This window comes from Brienomyrus brachyistius, chromosome 16 (genome assembly GCF_023856365.1).
Source record: "Brienomyrus brachyistius isolate T26 chromosome 16, BBRACH_0.4, whole genome shotgun sequence".
NCBI lineage: Eukaryota > Metazoa > Chordata > Actinopteri > Osteoglossiformes > Mormyridae > Brienomyrus > Brienomyrus brachyistius.
The window spans coordinates 15,685,344-15,713,197 of record NC_064548.1 but is presented as its reverse complement, the minus strand read 5'-3'; the positions used below and the strand labels follow the sequence as shown (position 1 = coordinate 15,713,197).

Sequence of the window (27,854 nt, the reverse complement as noted above, 5' to 3'; positions counted from 1 at the left end):
GAAATACATTAAGGGGACTTGCAATAAGATGCTTTCAGTCCATAGTCTAGTCACATGAGGTGAACTATTGGCCACTTTTGTACTTCTGAACTTAACCATGTGATCACAGATTGCCTGGCCAAGGTTGACACCATTGCTGTTAACATGGTAATTGAAGAGTACAGTAAGAAGAGGTAAAGTCAGAAATTTCAGGAAGTTACCAGTTTATCCACTGTTGCTGACTTGAGTGTGTCACCTTCACCGTGATTTATTTTTTTAATATTATTTGCATTACTTTTTTCATTTTTACTAATGAATTTTGAACTTCTGAGCCACTGTAGTCCTCCACCATGGGCAGAAAACATTTGTGAGACCAGAAGCGCCTCTTTTGCTCAGCTGACTTCTGTTTATCCTGGATAATATGTCCTTTGGGGTTGGGAGGTAGAACAGCATAATGCGAAAAAGAGGGTAAACTGGGACAGTCGAAGGACATATGCCCAGAATTTAGAGACATTATGGCGTTGGACTACAGGAGAGAACTACATACAGCAAAAACCTACAAACTCTACACACACACACACACACACACACCAGGGGCGTCAGAAGCATTTTGAATGTGGGGGGGACACATTGGCATAAAACTAATATTTTATGTTAAATGTGGGGGGGTCCAAATGAATAATTATGAAATGTGAGGGGGACACGTCCCTCAGATTTAATGGCGGCGACGCCCATGACACACACACTTTTAATTAATTATTTGTGAAACAGACATAGGAAAAGAAATACCTTTCGTAAGATATATCTTTAGAGTCTTTGTAAAACACTGAGTCATTGCTATCGTGAAACACACTCCAGATCTGTTTAATGATAGCCTACCCTCTAGTCCAGGGCAATGTTATCTGCAAAGGGCCGGTGTGAGAGCAGGTTTTTGGGGTAACCTTTAGGTCAGCTGTTCAAACCCAGGTGTGAGGACTCTTCAGCCAATCAGCTCTTTAATTAGTAATCTAATTAGGGAGTTGCAGAGAAAAACTGCAAAGCCAGTGGTACTTTCTGCATAAGACTGACCGGCCCGGCTCTAGTCACTATACAACCTAAATTTATTAGCACTAATTGCTCTTTAAAAACTGTGATATTCCTCTTGCTTACACACAGGGCAGCTTGGTGAGTTAGTATAGAGTTGGCTACTGTTACCACTCACCTCCAGGGTTCAGATCCTGCCACTGTGACTGTGGCAGTTGCATGTTTGACCTGTTATGAGGCTTTTCTTCTGGGCTCCAAAGACATTCCACGCCATTGCTGCAGAGGGGGCATGTGTACTGAAGGGGGCCCGAGGTGACATTTTCTCAGGACTCCCAGAATTCCCTGCTAAGCCCCTGACCAAGGTAAGTGGTTAGATAGTGGTTTTGTTATATATAAAAAGCAATTTTTCCATATTATTTTAAAAGCAGTTGGGATCCACAAGCATATATCCAAGAGACATAACTCCTTGTACTGAAGGCCTGGCTGCCATTTTTTGGGATTTACTTGTGGTGATGAAGATTGCTGAGCATCTGGTGATCTTTAGCAATATTTTACTGTCACAGATGTTTCTGATTACTTGTTTATGTCAAAAAAGGAAGAGGCAAAAATCATTATGCATTATGAAATTGCATAAGTACCTACTAAGGAGTTTTTATTTCATATGTAACTTATGAATACAATGTATTGAAATGAAGTTCACTTTTCCATTTCGACAGAACAGAATTTTACATCACTGTAATTACATTACTGTGTAAGTCTTACAATATTGATATTATTTTTGCTTTATAATTTTGTTCGCATTCAGAGATGTGAAAGCCTATTGAGGTTTCATCCTAAAACAAATAAGCCCAGTCTCTCTCAGGGGCGTGTCTACGGATTGTCCGCTTATCCAAGGTTGAGCATCCCGCCAGAGCCCCCCCACCATCACCCCCGACCCCCGCGCGTGCACCATCCCCCCATATATTATTGGGCCGCCCGTCAGATTTGTTATGCCCCGGCTGCGCCGACTTCAACACTACAGTCATCGTTTTGGTCTAGTATTAAGACGTTGGACTTCTCAGTAGAAGAAATAAAAATCAGCCAATTAGATTTTTTTTCCACAGTTACTGTCACCTGAGTTATTGATTGATGTCGGTCATTTACACTTTTTGAATTTTAAATTTTTTTGTTTGAGTTTCAGATTTGATTGCAGAAATATTATGATGTATTTAAATTTTTAAACGCGTGTGAAACTTTGTTTAGCTAAGAGCCAAGTTGCCGCGCTGTATGTGGCCGATTGAAAATGGAAAAAATGATCGGGTAGGTAGGTAGCGTGCGAAATAATAAGGATAATAACCCAATACAATACCCGGGACAGTAAATATAATGTTTTCGCAGTTAAGTATGAATGGCAGCTCCAACGCGAGCGGCGACACCACTTTCACAACTGAGCCAGAATGGAACGACAAGCCAGCAAACGCCCTGTCCAGGAGGGGACACACCGTGGTTTCTGTGTTTTTGGGATCGATTATGCTTTTTGGCTTTTTTAACAACCTCATCGTCCTCATCCTGTTCTGCAAGTTCAAGACTCTGAGGACTCCGGTGAACATGCTTCTTCTCAACATCAGTATCAGCGATATGCTGGTCTGCATATTCGGCACCCCGTTGAGCTTCGCTTCCAGCCTGCGTGGACGGTGGCTGGTCGGGAGATACGGATGCATGTGGTACGGCTTCATCAACTCCTGTTTCGGTGAGTTTACCAAACGGATGCGTAAATCCATTTGCTGTACGCCACAATTTCTGCGCAACTAAACTTCAACTACTGAATCTCTATTGCGCACCACGAGAACCATTAATTGTTGATGAAGTATTTTATATGCTTACAGATTTATCCATAAATAGAGTCTTCTAAAACTTTTTCTCATAACATCGAAGTAAGTCCTGGTACTCCCCGCATTTTTCACGGTGTGATGTAAAACATGTCCCTTGATTCCACAGATGCTGTTGCTGTTTTTTATAGATAGCCAGAACAGTGTTTTCCCCCTCTTTTGAATACAGGCGCTGTTGTGAAATCTTCTTGTTTAAAATGCTAATTTTATTCTTATGGGTGTTAATTTTAAAGTGTAGGAGTTTGTTTGTTGTGCACCTGCCAGGTTATAATCCCTGTATGTTGAGAAAGGCATTTGCAGGATGTGAGACAAGCGGATTCTGAGCTCTGCATGATGAAGTGTGATCATAACAGCTAGGTGAGGACTGCTTAAGGTCCTTCTTTCGATGGCAAGCCAAATAAGTTCCGATCCGTTTTTTGTAAGCATCAGTTAAACCTTGGGTTACCGACAGGCACCACTCAGACAGTATTCCAGCAGGCTGTAAATGATATCTTTTCCCACTCCACGTTTTACCAGTCTATGATTTTTTTATGGTGTGATCCATCAGTAGAGCTGAGCGGTATGACCAAAAATTTATATCACGGTATTTTTCAAAGGTATATCGGTTTCACTGTATACGCCGATATTTGACTGGGCGATTAGCACATTTGACAGGATATATTTTTGTTTTACATTTTTGCATTGTTCCCACCATCCATTTTCTAAACCGCTTATTCTACTGGGCCACGGGGGGTCCGGAGCCTATCCCGGAAGCAGGGAACAACCCAGGATGGGGGGCCAGTCCATCGCATGGCACACTCACACACCATTCACTCACACATGCACACCTATGGGCAACTTAGCAACTCCAATTAGCCTCAGCATGTTTTTGGACTGTGGGGGGAAACCGGAGTACCCAGAAGAAACCCCACGACGACATGGGGAGAACATGCAAACACATGTGACCCAGGCGGAGACTCGAACCCAGGTCTCAGAGGTGTGAGGCTAACCACTGCACCACCATGCCGCCCCTGTTCCCACATTATAATATATTTTACAATATATTTTTAGTGGTGCAGCAGTGAAAATGGTCCCCCCTTAAACAGTTTCCATCTGTGCCACTTTCCGAACGTTGTGTAGGATACTTAAACCGGTATTGCGGTATAAGAAAAATTGATTTCATAATAATAATAAACGGTTTTCGATATGAACCGGTATACCGCCCAGCACTAGTTAGCAGTATTATCTTACATAAGTAGGTTGTGAGTTTGATTCTCACCTCCAGCTTTGTGTGTGTGTACCCGGTGATGGACTGGGACCCTATTCAGGGTGCCCCCTTTCCTGGGACAGGGTCCAGGCTTACTGTGACTCTCTGTTATAGTGACTATGAAGAATCTTTAGTTACGAACATTACAAGATGGTTATTATGTTCCCGAAAGCGTTTTACCCTCATAACATTCTGAAATCCCGCCATACTCTGCTTATCACTACGCCCTTTCCTCAATCTTGCAATTGACTTTTAATGTGAATTCCACTTTAAATATGAATTCTACTTGTTTCTGATAATCTAGCCGGAAAGATGGATTAAATTAAAGGTATCGGCTAAGCAACTGCAGTAGTAGGAAACATTTATGCCATGCCTCCAACAGAGGGCAGAGCAGAACTGTTCCACTTAGCTCCTCAGACCAGTCCGACCTATTTCCAGCGGCACAGCCACAACCCATGACCTGTGTGTATTTTACTTTGGTGTTTCTTGCAGCCTGGGTTCATAATAAACCACTTCCCTTGTACTCTCCGGAGTGCTCTAGCCCTGGTCCTCTGTTTTTCCCATTGTTTTGTTTTCATCTGTCTGTTTAGTCATGTAAGTCTTCGCCGCTGCTCTGCTGGTCCCAGTCCAGGTTTGGGTCCTGGAGACGAGAGGAGTTCCGGCTGACTCTCATTAGTTGCGTCTGTTAACCTGACTCATTTCCAGGGCCCGCTCTCCTAATCCTAGTCCTGATAATTTACTTTCTGAAATATTGTCTATATCAAAAGCTATTTCTGTATGAATGGCTGAAATTACTTTGAGGATTAAAACTGCGTGGGAAAAAGGTCCTTGATTTATATAAACCGGGCTTTCTGATCTCTCTCAAGTCTGTGAAAGTAGAGATGGCTTTTAAAGGCATAGTAAGGCTATTCATTCTGCAGCCACAAACCATTAATGCATGTGTGCTGCCTCTCTGGGTGCCATGGTGGTGCAGTGGTTAGCACAGCTGCCTCGTCCTCTAGGACCTGCATTCAGGCCTCTGTTATGGCTCCATGTGTGGAGTTTCCATGTCTTGTCTAGGTGCTTTGCTTCCCTCCCACCGTCCAAGAACGTGCTGAGGTTAATTGGAGTTTCCAAATTGCCCATAAGTATGAGAGTGTGTCCTGTGATGGGTTGGTCCTTCATCCTATGTTGTACCCATAGTCTCCAGATGTCCTGTCACCCTGAATAGGGTAAGTGGTTAGAGAAGATGGATGATGTTTCTATTTAATAATTGCACATTTTTAGAATGTGTGGAGGTGATGTTTTGAATGGGGTCCACATAAAATATTTTGGACATATTGCACCCTATTTTCTGCTGTTGTAGCTGATGTCCGATTTGCGATTACCTAACCGTTTATGCGGCATTGTATAAAGAACCTGCTCTGTTTCACTGCTATTGGCAGACAGAGAGGCCATCCCACAAATCCACACCCAAACCAGCTCTCCATGGATCAGGTTCCATCCATCCATCCATCCATCCATCATCTTCCGCTTAATCTTCCAGGTCGGGTCGCGGGGGCAGCAGTCTCAGCAGGGAGGCCCAGACTTCCCTCTCCCCAGCCACTTCATCCAGCTCCTCTGGGGGGATCCCGGGGCGTTCCCAGGCCAGCCGAGAGACATAGTCTCTCCAGCGTGTCCTGGGTCTTCCCCGGGGTCTCCTCCCAGTGGGACATGCCCGGAACACCTCCCCAGGGAGGCGTCCCGGAGGCATCCTAATCAGATGCCCGAGCCACCTCATCTGGCTCCTCTCGATGCGGAGGAGCAGCGGCTCTACTCTGAATCCCTCCCGAATGACTGAGCTCCTCACCCTATCTCTAAGGGAGAGCCCAGCCACCCTGCGGAGGAAACTCATTTCGGCCGCTTGCACCCGCAACCTCGTTCTTTCGGTCACTACCCATAGCTCATGACCATAGATGAGGGTAGGAACGTAGATTGACTGGTAAATCGAGAGCTTCGCCTTTTGGCTCAGCTCTCTCTGCACCATGACAGACCGATGTAGTGCCCGCATGACTGCTGACGCCGCACCGATCTGCCTGTCGATCTCCCGTTCCATTGTTCCGCCACTCGTGAACAAGATCCCGAGATACTTAAACTCCTCCACTTGGGGGAGGACCCCATCCCCAACCTGGAGAGAGCATTATACCCTTTTCCGGCTGAGAACCATGGTCTCGGATTTGGAGGTACTGATTCTCATCCCAGCCGCTTCACACTCGGCTGCGAACTGCTCCAGTGAGAGCTGAAGGTCACGGTCCGATGAGGCCAACAGAACCACATCATCTGCAAAAAGCAGAGACCTAATCCTGAGGTCACCGAACCGGACACCCTCAACGCCCTGGCTGCGCCTAGAAATTCTGTCCATAAAAGCTACAGTATGAACAGAATCGGTGACAAAGGGCAGCCCTGACGGAGTCCAACCCTTACCAGAAACGAGTCCGACTTATTGCCGCCCATGCGGACCAAACTCTGGCACTGGTCATACAGGGACTGAACTGCCCTTAAAAGGAAACCCGGTACCCCATACTCCCGGAGCACTCCCCACAGGACTCCCCGAGGGACACGGTCGAATGCCTTCTCCAAGTCCACGAAACACATGTAGACTGGTCGGGCAAACTCCCATGAACCCTCCAGAACCCTGCTGAGAGCATAGAGCTGGTCCACTGTTCCAAGGCCAGGGCGAAAACCACACTGCTTCTCCAGAATCCGAGGTTCGACAATCCGGCGGACCCTCCTCTCCAGGACCCCCGAATAGACCTTGCCAGGGAGGCTGAGGAGTGTGATCCCCCTGTAGTTGGAGCACACCCTCTGGTGCACCGCTGCACCGCTTTCCCACCCTGAGCCGCCGGATGGAGGACCAGAATCTCCTCGAAGCTGTCCGGAAGTCGTTCTCCATGGCCTCGCCAAACTCCTCCCACACCCGAGTTTTTGCCTCAGCAACCGCCAAAGCCGCATCCCGCTTGGCCTGCCGGTAGCTGTCAGCTGCGTCGGGAGTCCCACAGGCCAAAAAGGCTCGATAGGACTCCTTCTTCAGCTTGACGGCATCCCTTACCACCAGTGTCCACCAGCAGGTTTGGGGATTGCCGCCACGACAGGCACCGACCACCTTACGGCCGCAGCTCTGGTCAGCTGCCTCCACAATGGAGGCACGGAACATGGCCCATTCGGACTCAATGTCCCTTGCCTCCCCCGGGATATGGGAGAAGTTCTGCCGGAGGTAGGAGTTGAAACTCTCCCTGACAGGAGATTCCGCCAGACGTTCCCAGCAGACCCTCACTATACGCTTGGGCCTGCCAGGCCTGGCCGGCTTCCTCCCCCACCAGCGGAGTCAACCCACCACCAGGTAGTGATCGGTTGACAGCTCCGCCCCTCTCTTCACCCGAATGTCCAAGACATGCGGCCTCAAGTCCGACGACACGACTACAAAGTCGATCATCGAACTGCGGCCTAGGGTGTCCTGGTGCCAAGCGCACATATGGACACCCTTATGCTTGAACATGGTGTTCATTATGGACAATCCGTGACGAGCACAGAAGTCCAATAACAAACACCGCTCGGGTTCAGATCGGGGGGGCCGTTCCTCCCAATCACGCCCCTCCAGGTCTCACTGTCATTGCCCATGTGAGCATTGAAGTCCCCCAGCAGAACAAGAGAGTCCCCTGGAGGAGCGCTCTCCAACACCCCTTCCAAGGACTCCAAAAAGGGTGGGTATTCTGAACTGCTGTTAGGCGCATAAGCGCAAACAACAGTCAGGACCCGTCCCCCCACCCGAAGGCGGAGGGAGGCTACCCTCTCGTCCACTGCAGTAAACCCCAATGTACAGGCACCCAGCCTGGGGGCAATAAGTATGCCCACGCCCGCTCGGCGCCTCTCCCCGTGGGCAACTCCAGAGTGGAAAAGGGTCCAACCCCCCTCAAGGAGACTGGTTCCAGAGCCCAAGCCGTGCGTCGAGGTGAGTCCGACTATATCTAGCCGGAACTTCACAACCTCGCGCACCAGCTCAGGCTCCTTCCCCATCAGAGAGGTGACATTCCATGTCCCTAGAGCTAGCTTCTGCAGCCGAGGATCGGACCGCCAAGGTCCCTGCCTTTGGCCGCCGCCCAGATCACATCGCACCTATGGCCCCTCCCTTGGGTGGAGAGCCACGTGCCTTGTTCGGGTGGTGCCCGACCAGGCCCCATGGGTGTAGACCTGGCCACCAGGCGCTCGCCATCGAGCCCCACCCCTAGGCCTGGCTCCGGGGGGGGGGGGGGGCCCGGTGACCCGCATCCGGGCAAGGGAAAACGTGAATCCAAAATTGTATTCTTCATGAGGGGTCTTCTGATCAGGTTCCCCACCCCTCATAAGGATACTTGATGTCATCGTTATCCAACAATGCAATTTTGCTCTATTTTACATTTATTTTAGTTTTTTTTTTTCAAAGCAATTTGCAGTAAAGGAAAGGTTACAATCTGCATGTGTTCACTGGGATTTGAACCAACAATAACCAAAGGGAACCATCTTGCCTCGCTTGGTTGACACTTTTATCCAAAGCAACCTACAGTAACGGAAAGGATTACAGTTTATGTGTGTTCCCAGGGATGCAGACCCACAACCTTGGCATTTCTAGCACTGTGTTCTGCTTGAGCTTGAGGACCATTTTAAAACATTTAGTCAATGTCCACTAGTTATCTGTATCTGAAACACACCCATTCACTTTTGAAAGAGCTTCCTTGTATTATTGACACTGTGCTTTGTCAGCAATGTGGGTGTCCAGTCCTGGTAAAGCATAAAATCAGTGAGCAATAGAATGAAATTATGAAACCTTGTTCTGCTGTTTTACTTCCCCTTTTTCACAGGAATCGTGTCCCTGATCTCTCTGGCCATGCTGTCATATGACCGCTACAGCACATTAACCGTGCACAGAAAGGGGGGCCTGGACTTCCGCAAGCCCCTTCTGGCAGTTGGAGGATCCTGGCTGTACTCTCTACTTTGGACAGTTCCCCCCCTACTGGGCTGGAGTAGTTATGGTTTGGAGGGAGCCGGGACAGGCTGCTCTGTGACCTGGACGGCTCGCACACTGCTTTCACACTCCTACATTATCTGCTTGTTTATCTTCTGTCTGGTCCTGCCCGTGTCGCTCATGGTCTACTGCTACAGTCGGTTGCTATATGTTGTCAGGCAGGTGAGAAAAGACCTCCTTGCATTAGCATTGGGCATTCTATGGGTTGGGGAGGGGGGTCTACCTATATTCAGAAAGTTTCTGATTCAGATCCTGCAATTGGCAATTTGATTTTGCTTTTGAGTAAAGCCCTTTACCCCAAATGATCCAGGAAATGGCTAATCCTTCTCTCTCAGTTGTAAAATCACTGTAAAGCACATATGTCTGCAAAATGATTTTGATATTTTGTTTTAAATGACCCAGGAGTACGAGTGTAACAGTACACACAATTTGAGTTTTGGTACAAACCTCAGTTTTGGGTTAATGGTTCGGCGTACTTTCAACATAGCCTTTGTGATATTTTAATTTGGCCCTTTCAGTGACCACAGTTTGACACCACTGTCTGTTTGACACAAGTGTCTGTTAAAGAAGTATATGTGGAATTAGTCACACAACTTTCAGTCTGTATTGAGTAGTAGATCGATCAGCCATAACATTAAAACCACTTTTACTATTGTGGGTCCCCCTCATGGCACCAAAACAGCTCGGACCCACCGAGGCATGGACTCCACAAGACCTCTGAAGGCGTCCTGTGGTGTCTGGCACCAAGACATTAGCGGCAGACCCTTTAAGTCCTGCATCGGACTTGTTTGTCCAACACATCCCACAGATGCTTGATCTGATTGAGTTCTGGGAAATTATTTAAAGGAGCAAATCAATACCTTGAACTCCTTTTCATATTCTTCAAAGCAATCATGAACAATGTTGCTGAAAGTGACCACTGCCATTAAGGAATACGTTTGATATGAAGGGCTGTACTTGGTCTACAACAATGTTTAGGTAGGTGGTATGTGTTAATGTAACATACACGTGAATGCCAGGACCCAAGGTGTCCCAGCAGAACTTCACCCAGAGCATCAAGCTTCCTCCTTTGGCTTCCCTTCTTCCCATAGTGCACCCTGGTGCCATCTCTTCCCCAGGTGAACAATGCACATTCAGCTGGCCATCCACATGATGTAGCATCATGATGTAACTCATCACACTAGGTGATCTTCTTCGTTGCTGCATGGCCCAGTTCTGATGCCCACGTGGCCATTGTAGGCACTTTCGTTGGTGAAGAGGAGTCATTATATTTTATGTGTAGCTGCTAATGTAGCTCATCTTCTGTGCTTGAACTGTCAAGCAATAGTAACTAAAACCAGCCTCTATAAATGTAACTGCATATGGATTACCAGAATGCTATGCGTCACCTATGATTTTTGTTATTTTTTTTTATTAGCATAATATTACAGTCCCAGAACAAAGCCAGCTGTTCTCATTGATGGGAGGACTGAGCTATTTCTTATAATTTCAATTGAAATTTTAATGAGAAAAATGTAACAGTTCAGTGACTCCTTACAAAATACTCTGTAAACACCGGTGCAACTTGCAGATTAAAATGAAACCACATTCATTTTCAAAATCAGGCAGTACATAGATAAATGCTATTTTTAGCCCCTCTCTCTCTTTCTCATATATATATTATATATATATATATATATATATATATATATATATATATATATATATATACACTATTTAATAGTTCACATTATATTACTGAAAAGTTATCATATTTCTTATATTTTAATATAAATGCTTAAAGTTCTCCCATTATCCTGTTTTCTATGCCAGGTCGGAAAGACCCGGAAGACTGCAGTCCGGTGCAGGGAGCTCCGCATCCTCTTCATGGTGGTAGCCGCAGGGTCGTGCTACCTGCTCTGCTGGATGCCTTACGGCATCGTGGCACTGATGGCCACCTTCGGACAGCCCGGCATCATCCCGCCCATCGCCAGTGTGGTGCCCTCCATTCTGGCTAAGAGCAGCACCGTCATCAACCCCGTAATCTACTTCCTTATGAACAAGCAGGTCAGCAGATCACTGTATCTCGGAATGTTATAGGCAGGCCTGGCTCTACCTTTTCAGGGTCCCAGGGCGAGACTTTACCTGGGAGGCCCAATAAAACTCAGCGCAGGTCATTTAAAGGCTGCTGCTTATTCAGCCTATAGCTAGAGACAGCCATGCATAAAACATATATTTGACGTTGCCTGGGGCCCCTTGTGTTGATTGGGCCCTAGGCAGCTTCGTAGTTTGCTCACGCCTGGATCCTCACTGGTGATAGGTTCATGAACCTCCCATTGATCAGTCCCAACCATTCCGTATTTCTGTTTTATTTCACCAGCAGCAAATCTGATTGGCTGGTGGTGGAATAGAACTATCATATGGAATGGCTGTGGGTCCTGAGGAGTACTGAGATAGCATCGGTCTTATAGCTCACAGTGTATTTCTCTTTGGATACGCAGGACTTCAAATAATTTATTCCCTTTAGATTTTGTGTGCATGTCATATGTGAAAGGAATTTAAATCCGAATCACAATCAGGAAGGGGCAATGAAATGCTTCGCAAAAGAACAGCCTTTTTTTATTTAGAGTAGAAAACACTGACATTGGAAAAAAATGCAAACATTATTCAAAGTCTTTAAAAAAGTTTAGGCAAGAAAGGTGATCAAATCTTGGAAAATGGGACAAAAACAGTCATTTCAAATGCAAACATTCCTACAGCCTCATAGAAAGGCGTCTTGAAGGCAACTCTGAAACATTTCAAGAGCTACAACCACATGAACAAAATGTGAAATATTGCAGAAAGTGGACATCATGCAGTGTCCACTATGCTCTACCTTCCATTTAATGAATAATAGAAAGGTCTTGAGTTTTGTACGTGACTGTAAATGAATGGGACTGAGCAGGGCTTTCCCATTCATTTTTTATGTGCTTATAAAACAATTAAGCACACAGCTTTCTGGATACATTATAGAAACCAATTATTATTTATTTACACCATGATGATATAATATGAAATAGACCAGCTACTATTTCAACCAGGAAAAAAAAACAAGAACATTCTATTTTGGTCAGTACAAAATGTCATGCTTCATTGAAGGAATGACATCACTCTGTAAAGCACGAAATATTAAATATTAAATTCAAATTGTACTGTAACACATTAAATTTCATATAATACTGCACCTGTCAGCTATGTATTACATCCCTGCAGCTTTCTGAGATTTAAATATCCATTTAAATATTATCATGTTCGTATTATTTAACCAAACATCAACCACGACATTTAACAGCAGTTCTAATCCCATTGCAAGTACATCTAGTTCCAGTTTCTCAAAATGGAACAGAAAAATGTTTAAACAATTAATATTAAAATTAATTTAAACTAATTTGCTTTTTATGTAGCCTTCAGAATAAAATCAGACAGTATAATAGAAGCTTAATATCCAAATGATGGAAGGCCTCTTGGTGCCAGTTATCAATAAAGTGAAACTACCAAGATGTGACCGTCCGTTGTTCTTAAAAAGCCACTGAACTGAAACCAGGGAGCTACGACGCATCAAGTGTATCTATACAAACACATGGTGAAATCAGATGATGTAAGGGTGTGGAGGGAGAGACTGTAAATGGCAGTACACCATCGATATACAAAATATCTGCTCATTTCTGTAGTTCTCTCTCATGCCAGAGTGATCACTACCTCTTAAACTGCTGAAATATTATCAAAAGGAGAGAGAATTTAATGTTCTGTATCGGTTACTTGGCAGTGGTTTCTCAGTAATTTTTCATATTTTTTTCTGTGACAAGTAACTTTAAACAGCTTTAAAATGTACAGTATAAAACGTAGCATACAAAAAGGACCAAGTAACATTGAGAAGTCCTAGTAAAGAGTTATTGAAATGAAAAAAGAATGCAGCGGTTTCCGTGCATATTAAAAAAATCTATTGCTACCCTGTCTTGCAGGTATATCAAATCCTGTGCCAGTCAGCAGAGACGATCACAAATGAAAACAAAGGCCCTTTCACGAAAAAGGCCATTTTATGACAAACCTGTAACTGGTCGCCACCAGGTGGAAAAAGGACAACATATCTAAAAGCAGCTGCTATGGTTCATTCCAGCTTCTTCTCAGGATTGAGAATAAATTCATATTCATCTCGAATTTAATAAACGACTTATTAAAAAGCACTTCATAAAGACTGTTGGTACAATAAATATCATTTGAAGGTCTAGCTGACTTATCGCTTCCGTTAAAAAAGAGGGTTGATAATACCCCAGATTCGAATCTTCATTCATGTCCAAGTATTAAAAGGCAGTATTACGAAAAGGCAGGTGAGGACCGCGGGCTCAGGGGCTACAGTCCACAGCGCTGAACCCAGGAAGGGTCACCTTGCCCTTCCTGTCGAGGTCACGCTCCAGACCGACGTTGAGGCGTTGGACCAGCATCTTCTCGAACAGCAGAGGATGGTATGCTCCCAAGGTGCACGCCTCGTCGTAGTACTTCTCGTAGTAGTGGCACAGGTAGGACTGCCTCAGGGATGGGATGTATTCATAGACATGGACCTCTCTGCACAGCACCATCATCAGAAGGATTCCTGCAGGGAAACGCGAGCCGGTTATGGTGCGGTGCCTGTGATTCAGAAGGTCGCTGGTTCGAATCACATGCTAGGCATAGCAACCAATTGCTGCCCCTCTCTTCTCAACGGTATATTGCTTAGAATATTGTATCTGCTAAATGAAAACGTAAATGGGCATGAAGGGCATGCCTTCAGGAATGGGGATCACAGAATCCACTGCATCTATCCTGCAGGTCATAGATTGACCTCCAGATATTAGCCACGAAGATCCATTTTAATACAGTAGCCCTCCCCTTATCTGCTGGGGATATAATCCAAGACCCCAAGCGAATGCCTCAAACCAGGGATAGTATATAACTATGTTTTGTCTTACATATACATGCCTATGATAAAGTTTAAATTGTTAATTTCTCACTCTGCCTAATTTATAACAATAACTAATAATAAAACAGAACAATTCTAACAATAAACTGAACATATGTACTGTGGTACTGTGACAGCTGCTCTGATAACTGACTAATGGGCAGGTAGCATATAGAGCATGAATATGCTGGAGAAAAGGGTGATTGATATCCAGGCATGACATCTCATCGCGGCAATCAAAACAACGTGCAATTTAACACTTATGAATTGTATATTTCTTTAACAATAATATATGCTACCGCCACACTGCTAATGATGGTACTGAATGTGTGTCTCCAGTTTTACAGGTGTTTACTGCTCCTGTTCCGCTGTCAGGAGGGGGCGCCAGAGGACACCCGCACCTCTGTGGCATGTAGGAACACAGCTGCTCGCAACGAAACCATGGATGGCATCATGCGGCATGCCGGAAACAACCCCTGAGTCCCTCCTCTCACGTGTCTACGAGCAGCGCCCCCTACAGGGCAGCCCTGTAAATTCTTCCCCACATTCCGGTAGACTGTATCCCTGTGGGGGACAGTTCAACAGAAATGTCATGTCTGGATCATCCTTGTCATAAAGTAGATGCGTGTAAGATGGTGTCTGTATTCAAATGTAAAGAATAAACTAAACCTGTATCTGTTGTGTTTAATAAACAGTGATGAAACACAAACTGCTTTTTGCTTTGTGCTATAGACGTTTGTAGTCAACCAGTATGGTTTGTAGGGCCGACACTATTATCAATATCTGTACCCGTGATCAGGTTCAGACCCTGCGGCTAGCAGAGTAATCATGCCAGCACTGGGCCCTGGAGGGAGGCCCTTAACCGCACTTGTTCTAAGGACGACCCTGATCCCTGATGAACAAAAGAGCCAGTTAGATGGATGCGGCACAACACTGGGGAATTGGAGGCTGAGGCCCTGAACGAAACCGAATGGTTTGTTAAGCTCAGATGCTCTCCGTTTGGGAGCCCTCAGAGATTAGGTTCCTGGACTAAGGCCCGTGCTCCGAAATACATGTAACTGTGCAGGAAATACAAAGTCAAAACTGCCTTTCATTTACCATTGCTAAGGCCTCGGGTGCTTAAGGGTGTGTTAAAATCGAAGTTACCGATTGTGTGGAGACTGAACGAGAACCATGCGTACCAAAAGGAGTTCTTGATGAGAACTTTGTGAACTACTCCTCGCCATTTATTAGAGAATATACAAAGAAAAGGGAAAGCTCTATGATGTTTTTTTTACATTCTGCAAGAATCCAGGTGTCAAACTGAAGTACTGTATCACAGCAAATAGTCAATTCTGCAATATTTAGTCATTTTTACACAAATTTGGTGTGTGATTGTCCTAACTCAACATATGCAGACCACACATTTCTGTATACTTCACAGCTAGAAACAGGCCTCATCAGTGACGAGCAAAATCACAGAGCAAATTTCCACCTGGTATGCATATCAAAACATTCGGGACAATTCTATGCTTCCAACTTTGTGGAAACAGTTTGAGGAAGGAAGGCCCTTTTCTGTTCCAGCATGACTGTGCTCCAGTGCACAAAACAAGGTCCATAAAGAGATGGTTGGGTGAGTCTGGTGTGGAAGAAACTCACTGGCCTACACAGAACCCTGACCTCAACCCCATCGAACACCTTTGGGATGAAGTAGAACAGAGATCTTTTGTCCCACATCAGTTTCTGACCTGACAAAAGCTCTTCTGGTTGAATGGGCAAAAATTCCCACAGACATGATCTAAAATCTTGTGGAAAGCCTTCCCAGAAGAGTGACAGCTGCTGTACTGTAGCTGCAAGGGGGTACCAACTCCATACTGATGCCTATGCATTTAGAATGGGATGTCATGAAAGTTACGGCCAGGTGTCCCAGTACTTTTGTCCATATAGTGTATGTTACAGTACTTGTAACCAAAATTGTCATGTAATCCAACAAATAACTGATTAATTTTTGGAATGTTTTCTCAAAAGACATATTCCGTATATGGATGGAGTTTTGGAAATTTAGTCGTCAGTTCATCACTTAATGTTTGATTACAGAGTGTATGATTTCCAAGATTCCGTTCCATGATTTGCGGTGCTCACCAATGAAGCCAGAGGAAGGGGGATTGGGCTGGATGTCCTCAAGCGAGTTTCCCTGAATGATGTCCCACAGCTGCCAGATGAACTTGGGGTGGAGGATGTAGAAGGGCTGGCCTGGGTGGTGCTTACGATGCCGTACGTACGGAGTGAAAAGGTCGTAGTCTGGCTTCCGGTACCACTGCAGGGAAAAAGCAGAAGATAACACCAACAATGAAGGCAGCTTACAGCAGACACAGAGGCGCTACCAGAACAAAGGACCGGAGAGTCAGGGGCCCAGCTGTCGGAGAGCAAGGGCCCAAACAGCTACTTTTTTGTGATAAATCTGTTATTAAAATTATGGCTGTATGATATTAGAAAAGGAAAAAAAAAAAAGACTTGGAGAGAGTGAAATATTAGTAACTGATGCTTTTTTCTCTGGGTCAACAAGTGAGGGGCTTGTGTTTTACTCCTTTAACCAATCACAGTCTTCATTGTATGACATCACCACACTGGTCCATTTTTCTAATTTTCACATTCAAGGCTTCCAGCAGTTGCGTTAGGAGGCAGTTTGTGGCTCAGCAAGCTAAATCTCTGTGGCTGTGATAGGACAGTTGCTGGTTCAAGCCTTGTTGTTGTTATTATATTATCATTATCACCATGATAAAATAAATACACACCCTTATGTTCCCCTGTACAGCTTTTCCAGGTAAGCATCTTGCTATGTTTTGTATCTGTGACCCATCTATGATCTATGATCCTTAATAAAAGGCATACACAATAAAACGGGCACTTTACCTTACCAGTTAACAGAACACACTGGTTTTATTTAATGTCGTGATAGCATACAATGAAGACTGTGATTGGTTAAAGAAGTGAAATGCAAGACCCTCCCTTGTTGACCCAGGGACACGTCGAAAAAAAAAAATCAGATTGTGCCAAAATCAAAAAAAATTAAGAAAAGAATAAAATAAAAAAGACACATGTTGTAGCTACCGGGTATCCAAAGCCGCTGTAACGAAAGTTGTTGACCGGGGGGTTTCCTAACAAAAAAAAATTGCAGACTGGGGAGGGAGGGAGGGATAAAAACCACATATAAAAAGGACAGACGAGGGAGACTGACCTTCAGCAGGTCTACACTATATGGCGCGGGGTCCCAAGCCACCAGAACAAGACCTCTGTACAGACTGCTGGTCTGGAAACGGAAGGAGGGATTGGCCAGAATCTACAAGTGATGGAATGGAGAAAATAAACGTTAACATGAGATAAACTACACTGCAGCCCGTAGGAGCTCCGGTCCTTTGACTGCCTTCATAATACTCCAAAAACAAGAAGATTCTTGCCTTCACAATGGTGCTCCCCTAATCCCATCTCATTAGCCTGTGCATTTCCTACCTATGCAATTCACGATGCATAAAAAAAAGCGTATTTCATTCATTTAGCAAACTAGAAGAGCAAATTGACTTACTACTTTCAATCTAAAGCTGTGGGGGTCGCAAAAATAAAACTTGCCGGGGCAAATGGCAAAATCATCCCGTATTGAAAAATAAAATGCCACGTTGCATTTTTTGGATCACCACAGCACGGGATTTTTCCTGCATTGGTTCAAAAATCGACAAAGCATTTTATTTTTTAACACTGGATGGTCCCATTGAATACGGGATGGACGGCAGCTCTATGGACAAGTCTGGATTAGACAGGAGAGTCAGCCAGTATCCCTGCAGCCACTGGAGAGAAGGGCCTCGCTTAAGGGCCCCAAAGAAGAAATAACTCTGGCATCCAGGGGAACCCGCAAAGCAGCACCTACCTGAGAGTTGATGATGCGAATGGTGGTCCTGTTGCCAACATCGTTCTCATAGCCTTTGGTGGGTGCCGCATTGAAGCGAAGCACAACATCGTGATCGTCTATGGGCAGAGGAAGAGTCGGTCACCATATCATCTGACCTGGCAACACACAGACTCTTGCATTATAAAAGTGGTAAATTACATTAATGCAGTGGTTCTCAAACTCGGTCCTCGGGCCCCACTGCCCTGCTTGTTTTCCTGCTATTCCTGCCCCACACTCAAGTCCCAGCTGTCTTTCAGCTTCTGATTGACTGAACACACCTGATCCAGGTAATCGGCAGTGTGTGGGGAGTGTGTGCATTTAAGATGCATTTAAAATAAATGTCCAGCAGATGGCAGCAACAAGTTTTGTATGACTTAGAAGTACCTGCGTTAAGTTGCCCCCTGTATTTTAACCAGACTGGTCTGAATTTTTTGTGCCTCATTTGTACCAGTTTGTGTCACAAATTTTAATTTGAGATATAAATGTTTGTTTACATGTTCACATGATCACAGTGAAGTTACCCCAATTCGCATTTGCTTTCAACAAAACTGGTCTCAATTGTCTGTTTATTTTGTGCTGTTTTAGTTTTGGAGATATAAATGTTTGTTTACATAGTACTGTCACACCTGTGAAGCTGGACCAAACTATTCTCAATCATTTGTGCCAGATTTATGCCATTGAAAAATCAGTGTGCTGTTATTATTCTTGGGCTATAAAAAAAAAGTTCTAATTATTTCCCAAGCACCAAAATCAACCGACATGCTGACAATTAACCATTATTAAGTTCGAAGATCTGTTCTATATTGATTTTTTTCTTCATAATGAAGCACATCTGCATGTATGTCCCCTGTGAGGGACTAACAGTCAACCCTGGGTGTACCCTGCCTCACGCACTACGCTATACGGATTGCCATTGGTGGGGTGGTTATGGAGGGAGGGATATACTAACGTAGAATAAAAACATTCTACCCCGTGTGTGCATGTGAGCACGAATATGGCTACATTCGTGTGCATGCCCACATACATGACTGATCTTTGAAGTTTAGCGGGAAAAGCACACACTGCTGCTATTTCCTGTGCTTTACTTTGGATGAACAAAACAGTTCATAAAAACAGATACACAAAATAAATGGATGGATTTGCAGCTGTTCAGAAGAAAACAGCAGGAAATCGTTAATATTTCCAGTTAAAACGCTTACAGAATCTTGAGCGACTGAAAGCCCCTTTGACAGCTTCCTGGCGAACGCAGTTTTAGTCTCACCCAAAGGAGGAGGCATCTGCTCCTCGGGGGGCTTTAAGAAGGCGGCGATCAGGCTTAGGCTGCCGCTCGTGCAGTCGGCACACTGAGCTGAAAAACTACAGACCGGTTGCACTATACTGTATTTCCATCTCAGCTTACCTTTCAATCGACCTGCTGTGTGCCAGGGAGAGGCATGACTCTGCTGTAACATGAGAACATGCATCGAGCTTGTAAACAGACCAGCACTGACAGGCTTGGATTGATGACACAGACACACAGCACAAAAAGTAGTTTTTGCATAATGAGCCGGTATGTGCAGGGGGGGAGGCGTTGGGGGAGCCTGAGCACCTGCCTGTTTTGCCTACAGAATTTTTGTGTGAGCTTGTGTGTGAGCATTAATGCTTCCTAATCCTCCTTCTGTTGCTCTAAAAATCTCTGCATAGTCCTGGTAAGGATTCTAACATCCGTAAAAAACACACCGCTCGCTACTAGTGGGCATCGTTAAAACAAAGGCACAGGCCGCTGTCCACCCTGAAATATCCCCCCAAACAGAGGCAGCTCAGCCACGCAACAGAACAAGGTGCAAGAAATCCACTTTCATAGAAAGTGCAAGAACTGCGCTGCCCCAAAGCCTTCGGAGGTCTCACTTTGATACACCTGGCAGAATGCATATGCTTTCTCAGACCCAAACAAACTTGAAACTGCTGCAAAAAATGAAAAGTGACTTTGCTTCTAATGCAGCCACCCTTAAACAAGCTTTTTATTTTGGTTTCAGATCCCCAGACCAGGAGTTTGGATATACTGCAGCGGCGTAACACACAGGGCGAATCCTATACATAAAATAATGCGATTCCAATGAAGAATTTCATAAAGTCTGATTTTTCAAAACTGAAAATGATCTGAAGAAATCAAGTACACCTTTACTTAACCTACTAGTTCTAGAAAAAGGTTTAATGGTAGAAACCTGTCGGTAACTGTGAGATCTGTAGGACGTAAATCACGCTACGTGATAACACTATACAGATGCCTCACAATCAGCTGCTTTCTGGGTTCATTCCAATAAAAGGAAGCCTCACACTTTAGCCCACGACTTCAAATAAGAGTGTCAGACACTCACAACCCCCATTAGGTTTGTATTAATGGTCTCCAACCTTTATTTCAGTGTGAGCTACCAAGTTCCAACGGTATATTTTGCCGACCGAGGGGGCCACTGCGTAGATTTATTGAGATCGACCAGTTGAGGTTACATTTAAAGCAGTATATTTTTCACGTTCTGCCAATTGATATATTTTGCAAAACATCTCGCGACCCCCCCCCCCCCCCCCCCCCACTGCTGTGTTAGGAGAACCTATCCGTAGAATTCAGCTTTTATCTCAGAACTTCCTACTTTAATCTCGAAAGTTTATTTCGACTTGGACCTCGAAAGTTTTTTTTTTTTCCCGACTTTAATCTCAAAATGTTTTCTAATTTTTTCCTTTGAGATGACCCTAAGGATCGTCAGTCCCCAAATCCTTCAGCCTGTGATCCTTTTAACTTTGACAGAAAAAAAAACCAACTTATTTCTGCACTATGGAAGCTGTCATGAATGTCTAACTCGAACTCACCGATCTCTTTCCCAAGGGATGAGTTAAGGATCGCTCCGGCGGACGACACCACAGCACAGGTCTGCACTTTGGATCCAAAGAGCTGACTCAGAGACTGTCCCGGCACCAGCTTCTCCCAGCCAAGCTGAGAGAAGGGCAACTCTCTTCCATCCAAGGTCAATACCTGAAGTTGCTTCTTGAGCTGGCAGAACAGCTCTCGCCTTCCCATCTTAGTCCAGCGGTGGCCCCTGTACACCACATGGTGCTTGTTCATATTCACATACTCCCTCATGGCGATCTGCAGCCGTTTGCTGAGCATACGTGATGACATGTTACCTTTCCACAGTCTGTGAATCAGAGACTTGGTCTTGGAAAAGCGCCCCCGAGCATCGGCTTCATCCGTCCGCTTCTGGTCTTTTTCTTGTATGACTTTCCTGAAACTCTTCATCTGTATGTCTCTTGATTTTTTCCAAAAGTCCTTCTCTTCTACCACAATGTGCAAATCCCCCTTCTCATCGGCCCTTGACTTTTTATGTGTCCCATGTTGTAAGTCTGCATCCTGGCCCGTGATGGTCATCTCCACCGGGGTAACCATGATGCCTTTGTGCCTCTGAATATAGGTGAAATGCATCGTGTCTTGGTAAGAGGTGGAGAATTGGAGACTGTCCATCCATGAGTCCATAAAGTAGGTGAACAGCACCAAAACAAGCAAAATCCAAGCTACTATCCCAGCTACAACCAGCTGCTTCCACTGCTTCATGGTGGACTTCATGGTGGTCCAACTGGAACTCAGCTAGCCCAGGTTTCACTGGAATCGGATCAGGATACTGCCTGCAAGTTAGACAACGCACACCACTGAGACGTAAAGTGAATCGTCATTCCCACTTCAACTTTCTGTTTATGTTCACTTTTTCGTTTAAAGAAAAACAGGTCCTTTTAAGAATGACAAGTTTAGTCTTTTATTCAGTAAAAAAAATGAAAAGAATTCAAGTTTCAGAATGAAAAGACACCATTCATACTTACCAGTGATGCTGTTACTACGTGCGGAACATTTATTTATAAAAGAAAAAATAACAGACATGATAACTACAGAAATAACAGCATGAGCAACTATCCATTAAACTGCATACAAATGTGGACGTTAGTTGCTTAGCAACAGCATTCATTTACTTATAAAAATGGCTATTTTACTTACACAGTTCAGATTAAACACATTGCTTAAAGGGTATCGCAGCAGAATGTCACCTAGATGTAAGGATGGTACCCTTGCGTTTCTTGTTCTTTAACCAGAATTCCTGTCATCCCCCCACCCGCACTCTCAGTTTATTAATTACTAAACAACACACTGGATTCTAGTAGGTATGGGTGATGAACAGACACATCTTCCAACAGCGTGGAGAAGAGGCCACATGGCAGATGAAGCACCCTGGACAGGAAGCCAGTTCATGAAAGAGCAAAAACATGTAAACACTCAGACACACGATTATGCTGCTTGTTACCCGTTTGCAATCTGACATTGATTTATAATCCTAAATGCATGCGTCTCGGTTGCCGTCGAAGGAATGTGAATGTAGTGAACATGCTTTTTGACTCACTGTCTTTTCCATTTAGAGCAAATGAAAGGTAAGCATTTTACACACTTATATCTCAGCAATAGTAAACTCTGTTTGCCTCTCATCTGTTTACCGATATGGAAATGATCATAAAGAGGGAGCCTTGGCTCAGATTCACTCAGTCCTTTCTGTGTCCCATACCGGCTTCCTTTAGTCCAGGTCATTGATTAAAAGTCATGAACCAGGAGATAAAATCAGTGGCAAAATTAAACAAGAAACGGGGTGAAAATAAACTAATTGTAACCTGTAGGAAGAAAACAAGCAATGGAAATGTAGGCTTGAAATGCAGAAATGTATCTGTTCTCTATGATCTTTTTCAGTTCTGCCATTACCTAGTCAATAGTCTTTACTTTGCCAAAATAGACTTAGCACAATACAAACGGCACACCCATGTGCAGACGAGAACTGTCTATATCCCATATAACACACATAGGGCTGAAACAATGAATCGATAACATTTGGTAATCAGCAATGAAAACAGGCTTAATTAAAACAATGAAAATGTTCATCAGCAGGTTCCCATTTTTGCCGATTGCTGTACAAATTGCATATAATGACATCACCACCGGCAACATCGATGGCGTGTTTAGTAACAGTCGCCAGAAAGCTATAGCATCAAAGAAGTCAGTATCCTGCAACATCTGTCAAACGGACGCATTAAATAGTGATTCTCTCAGGGCTGTAACAGTGTTTGTATTTATTGCGTGCCGGTTGGGCACATTTTCAGTTCTGTATGCACAATGAAACGAATGAATGCATTTCTTAACACGGGGATATTTAAATCCACAAGTAGACGTTCAAACATGGAAAGCAGGCTATAACAGTGGCTGTGAGTTGGTTACGGCTAGTGCTGAAAAGCTGAAGGACCCTCCCACATAATTTAAATCACTTGTCTGGCCAGTCTTGCTGAGTGTCATACCTGTTGTCCCCTTTGCTGTCCCTGGTCCTGTACCGGCCTGCCCTGTGCCCCTAGTCGTATCCTATATCTGGTCCCGTGCCCTGTGTTAGCATGTCTGTTGTTCCATCCTCTCGTTGTCTTGGCCTATCTGGGAGCTCTGTGTCGTGGGCCACTCCCATGCGTCCTGTCAGTCCTGTCGTACCCTGTCTTGTCAGGTGTCCCAGCCCCTTGTGTTCACCATGTTGTTCGGTCACCTTGGTTCCCTCCCCTGCTTGTCCATTGTGCCCAGAGGGCACATTTTGGGAGCGGGGGAGGGTTGGTTGTAGTTCTGTCATGCCCAGTTTCCCCTCTAATGTGGCCCTAACGAGCCATACCTGTTAAATGTTTGTCTTACCTCTTGTTCCTTTTAATCACTCTAGCTGCACCTTATCTGCTCAGTCCTGTATATTTGTGCTTCTCACCTCTGTGTTCACCAGTCCTGCCATTGACGTCAAACATGTGTGTTCCCCGTGCCTTCCCTAGTTCCTTTATTCCAGTTTTGGATCCCTACCTATGCTGTTTATTTCCTGTGTTAATTCCGTTAAGTGCCAATAAAATTCCCTTTTGTTTTGCCATCACGCCTGTTCCCGAGCCCTTCGTCCCTCGCCCCATGACAGGTTGTTATGATACAGTCTTATTTGGGAATTTTTGTTTATTTTACATATTTATTTTTAGTGTGCAAATGACCATCTCTTAGGTTTTGTTATTCAGACACACCGACAGACAAATTGCCTTATGTTTGGTTTATAACTATTCATAAACTGTGTTTGCAGTTGTCATGACCTGCGCGTCCGATCCTCGTGTGTGCCACGCCCCCCTGATCACCCACGTGTTCTTCCCCGATTGTGCCCAGCTGTTTCCTGTTCCTTTCGACTTGTCTTGTGTATATCAGTCCGCGTCTGAGTCAGTTGCCCAGATCGGTCATTGATGTTTGTGCTACGTTGTTCCCTGCCTTCCCCGTTCCCTTCAGTAAACATCCGTATCAGGACTTTCACCTGTCAGCCTCGTCCTTGCTCTGCCTGCCCAGCGGACAGCGAGACATAACAGCAGTTTTGATAATAACTTCTGTCTTCCCCCTGTAATGAAACTGCAATAAACCATGAATCCAAAAGCAGAGATGTGTTCTGCACCTTTGTGTACCACTGCATCCCAAGATTTTAGCCACAGTGTGCACAAACTGCACGGAAAAGTGTGCTGTACTGCACAAATTATTATTATTTTTTTTAATAAAACATGTGCATTAGTTGCTCATCTGATCACTTGACTAATCAGTTACCAAAATCACCCGTTTTTTGCAACCTTACTTCAAAGGTCCCTGCAGATCCAAGATTACTGATTAATTGATCATTTTTTGATACGCATATTACAGTAACAGGAATATGCCCTGCATTACTCTAACTAGCATAATGAGCACAGTAGTTAGGAAGTAGTTTGGCCAAACATGGCCCACGCGGATACCATCGCGTTATCAGGAAGCTACGTCTCTACGAACCTGCAAAGCAGGCTTTCGCTCTTAAAGAAACTTTGATCCTAAACGTGAGGTGAAGGAGGGGCATCTATCCGCCTGTTTGTCCACCACCATAACCACAAGTAACGGCGAGAAAATTGTGCTGATAAGTGAAACATGAAGATCACTCTTGCTCAGAAAATTCTATTAATTCTTTATACATGTAATAATGAAGAAGTAGGACAGGATGAGGCCCTACTGCATGTGAACTGCGGCTCTGACCCAGACGTAATAAAACTACAAGCCACAAGGAAAGCAAACTCTAAATGAACTCTTGATGAACTCTAATGGCTTGGAAAGGGTTAAGGGTTAAGATAAAGCAAAAAACAAACAAAAAAAAAACATCTGAATAATACAGGCGAGTATGCATGTCTTTTTACGACATAACAGGAACACCATTATTTTCATTCTATTTTATTAATGGCTTAGCGAAATTTTCTTGAGCTAAAGTAATCCGAAACTGACCACACTGTGTCAGACCGGAAGCAAAACAGCTTATAATGCTGATATTTAAGAGCAATCAGACAAAAGTCTCCTTTTATAATTTGCATATTTCGCTTGTGAGGAAGCCAGATGAGTAAGACTAAAAATGTAATATTACTAAAAACTTGCGAGCTGACAAATTCACAAGTCTGTTAACTGTTCCAGCCACAGCCATCTGTCTTCTAACCAGTTACACTGGTCAAAATCTCAAGGGGCTTGGGACAAAACCCAGGTTGCATAATGCTGGGGTAAACTGTGAATGGGATACCAACCAACTGCAGAACGAAAACCTCGCAACATAGGGAGAACATGCAAACTCTACATACACTGAGACGAGGCAGAATTCAAAAGACCAAATCTGGCGATATGAGGCGATGGTGCTAATTATTGAGCCACCACACCACATGCAACGTTAACAGAAAAATTCAAGGTGAGACAATAAAAATGGAATGACCAGGGACTGAAATCAGATATGTAAATTAGCTAGTGTTTTAGAGATTTTAGAGATAGACAATTTTCATTGACAGTTCAAAATATTGCCGAATGATTAACTGCTAACGTTTGCAATTAAATCACTCAGCACTTATTGCTCAGGTATATCCTTCTCTATATAGTCACCAACCAGTAATACACTGGAGTTCCGTCCAATAATTTTATTATCAGACGTACCAAGTACAATAAAATTCTTACTTAAATGTTAAGTGGTGAGACACATCCCATATTTATTTCCAACTACGCGCAGTGCCGACCGATAACTGAGCCAGCCTGAACCAAGATTATGTCAATGTGTTGACATACGTCCATTATAATATATAGGCCCACACAAGTGGCATGAATTTCTGAGGGGTGCCGACTGCCAGGCAATTTCACTTCCGCAGGATGATCATTGTACAAGAAATAGTGAAACTGGCTTGCTTACACCTCTAGAACATTGGAAGTGCGGTATAGAACAGCTAGGTGACGTTTGTTGAGGGGAAAGATTGTTAAATGGGCTGTGAACTAACAATGTATTTTTAAAAATTGCAACTAAAAAAACACGCAATCGCGAATAATCGCATGCATAATGTTGTATAGCCTATCATAAAAAAAATACAGGCCTAACAAAATATTCGGTAGCCGCAACTCTAGTCAAATCAATATTAGAACATGTTGTTAAAACTTTGTAATTTTGTCTTAGATTCCATGAATCTCTATTTCAACCACCGCGTTGTCCCAGATTAGGTAACTGACCGTTAAATCGTTTCAGCAGGTTCAAACATAGCTTTTGCCCGTTACGTCTTAGTTTTACTTTTTTTCTTAGAAACCTAATAGATAAATCTTGTATGTGTTTTAATCAAGTCAATCAAATGAGAAAAAGGAGGACAGCTAGCTTTACACAATCGCCTTAAACGATCAAAGCATGTCCGTCTTAAAAAAGGACTTGTCAAAAAGGAAGCTACCGAGAATTTTTCACTCCGTTTTCGATTGCCTTAACATTAGGCCTATCCGTGCACTTTTTTACTATGATGATCTGCAGAATTTACTAAAAGCGGTCCATTTTATTTTGTGCAGTTTTATTATGCAACGTATTTAATTGTAAGATTACATGCAAGCAAAAATATCTGCCCACGTAAAACATTTAGAATGAATTACTCAATCATGACCATCACAACGTAAGGAACAAATAAAGCAAAAGAAAAAAAAAACGACGCTTGTTAATTGTAGCCAGCATGTCATTGCAACGTGTATCCAAAACCGCCGTTACGAACCCTGCAAGATTGACAATAAACGCCGAGCTGTCAAACGGACACTGTCCGCTATGAGAGAGACACACCACGATTTTAGTCATGCAGGCTGACAATGACTGCTGTTGTTGGTGCGGCATCATTTAAGTTAATGCAATGATTAATCTGAATCATTGCAATGCATGTTTAATCACAATTAATACGGAAACAGAAATAAGAGGGATTTTCCGCTTGCCAAACGTGCCTCACAAACCGACAAAAAATCTATTCATTTTAGATTATTGAAACATTCAGTTAGTTGGGTCAGTCAGTCGATTTAGCTACAAAGGCAGTTAATGGATTATCTGTGTCAATAAGAGGCACAGCCAAGAATACCTTCTGTAGGACACGTTAATTTGGAGCCTACACAGCGATTTAGAATACGATACGGTCGAGACGTTAATTGCGTTTTATATTACACGTAAGTATTTCTAAAGATACTGAGACCAAGCATAAAAGAACCACAACAACAATAACAATGACCATAATAATGATGATGTTAATAAACCGTAAACAGTAAGCCGGCCTACAAAAAAAGCAAAAAACGTCGTACCCGCAAATATCCTCATCATGGAAGACAACTTGGCAAAATCTTCATTAATTGAAGCGAAACCTATAAACGTGATTTCCGTGTCTCAATTAGGTCGTCTCCGTCTGCCCACTACAGCGTCCCGTGTATCGCGAATACATGCGTTGTGCGCGCTCTTTAAGTGCGTTGT

The 27,854-nt window shown here is 44.0% G+C and overlaps 2 protein-coding genes across 6 annotated transcripts; one reads left to right on the top strand and one right to left on the bottom strand.

The window, feature by feature from the left end:
• Positions 1-1,247: 1,247 nt before the first annotated feature.
• Positions 1,248-14,772, top strand: LOC125710248 (opsin-3-like). 3 transcript variants are annotated; one of them, XM_048979797.1, is made up of 5 exons: positions 1,248-1,364; positions 2,380-2,731; positions 8,970-9,295; positions 10,946-11,179; positions 14,427-14,772. In XM_048979797.1, the coding sequence occupies exons 2-5, from the start codon at positions 2,386-2,388 to the stop codon at positions 14,565-14,567; spliced, it is 1,047 nt and encodes a 348-aa protein (XP_048835754.1). In that variant the 5' UTR covers positions 1,248-1,364; positions 2,380-2,385; the 3' UTR covers positions 14,568-14,772. The 3 variants fall into 3 exon arrangements, with proteins under 3 accessions (XP_048835754.1, XP_048835753.1, XP_048835755.1); XM_048979796.1 differs by lacking the exon at positions 1,248-1,364 and having other exon boundaries at positions 2,363-2,731; XM_048979798.1 differs by lacking the exons at positions 1,248-1,364; positions 14,427-14,772 and adding an exon at positions 13,114-13,194 and having other exon boundaries at positions 2,363-2,731.
• On the bottom strand, positions 13,495-27,854 carry LOC125710242 (beta-galactoside alpha-2,6-sialyltransferase 2-like). Of its 3 annotated transcripts, none has more exons than XM_048979782.1 (6): positions 27,689-27,854; positions 20,854-21,663; positions 17,989-18,086; positions 17,305-17,406; positions 16,209-16,383; positions 13,495-13,742 (listed from the first exon to the last, which is right to left on the bottom strand). In XM_048979782.1, exons 2-6 carry the CDS (start codon positions 21,602-21,604, stop codon positions 13,495-13,497), a joined length of 1,374 nt encoding a protein of 457 aa, XP_048835739.1. In that variant the 5' UTR covers positions 21,605-21,663; positions 27,689-27,854. The 3 variants fall into 3 exon arrangements, with proteins under 3 accessions (XP_048835739.1, XP_048835741.1, XP_048835740.1); XM_048979784.1 differs by lacking the exon at positions 27,689-27,854 and adding an exon at positions 23,365-24,547; XM_048979783.1 differs by lacking the exon at positions 27,689-27,854 and having other exon boundaries at positions 20,854-24,547.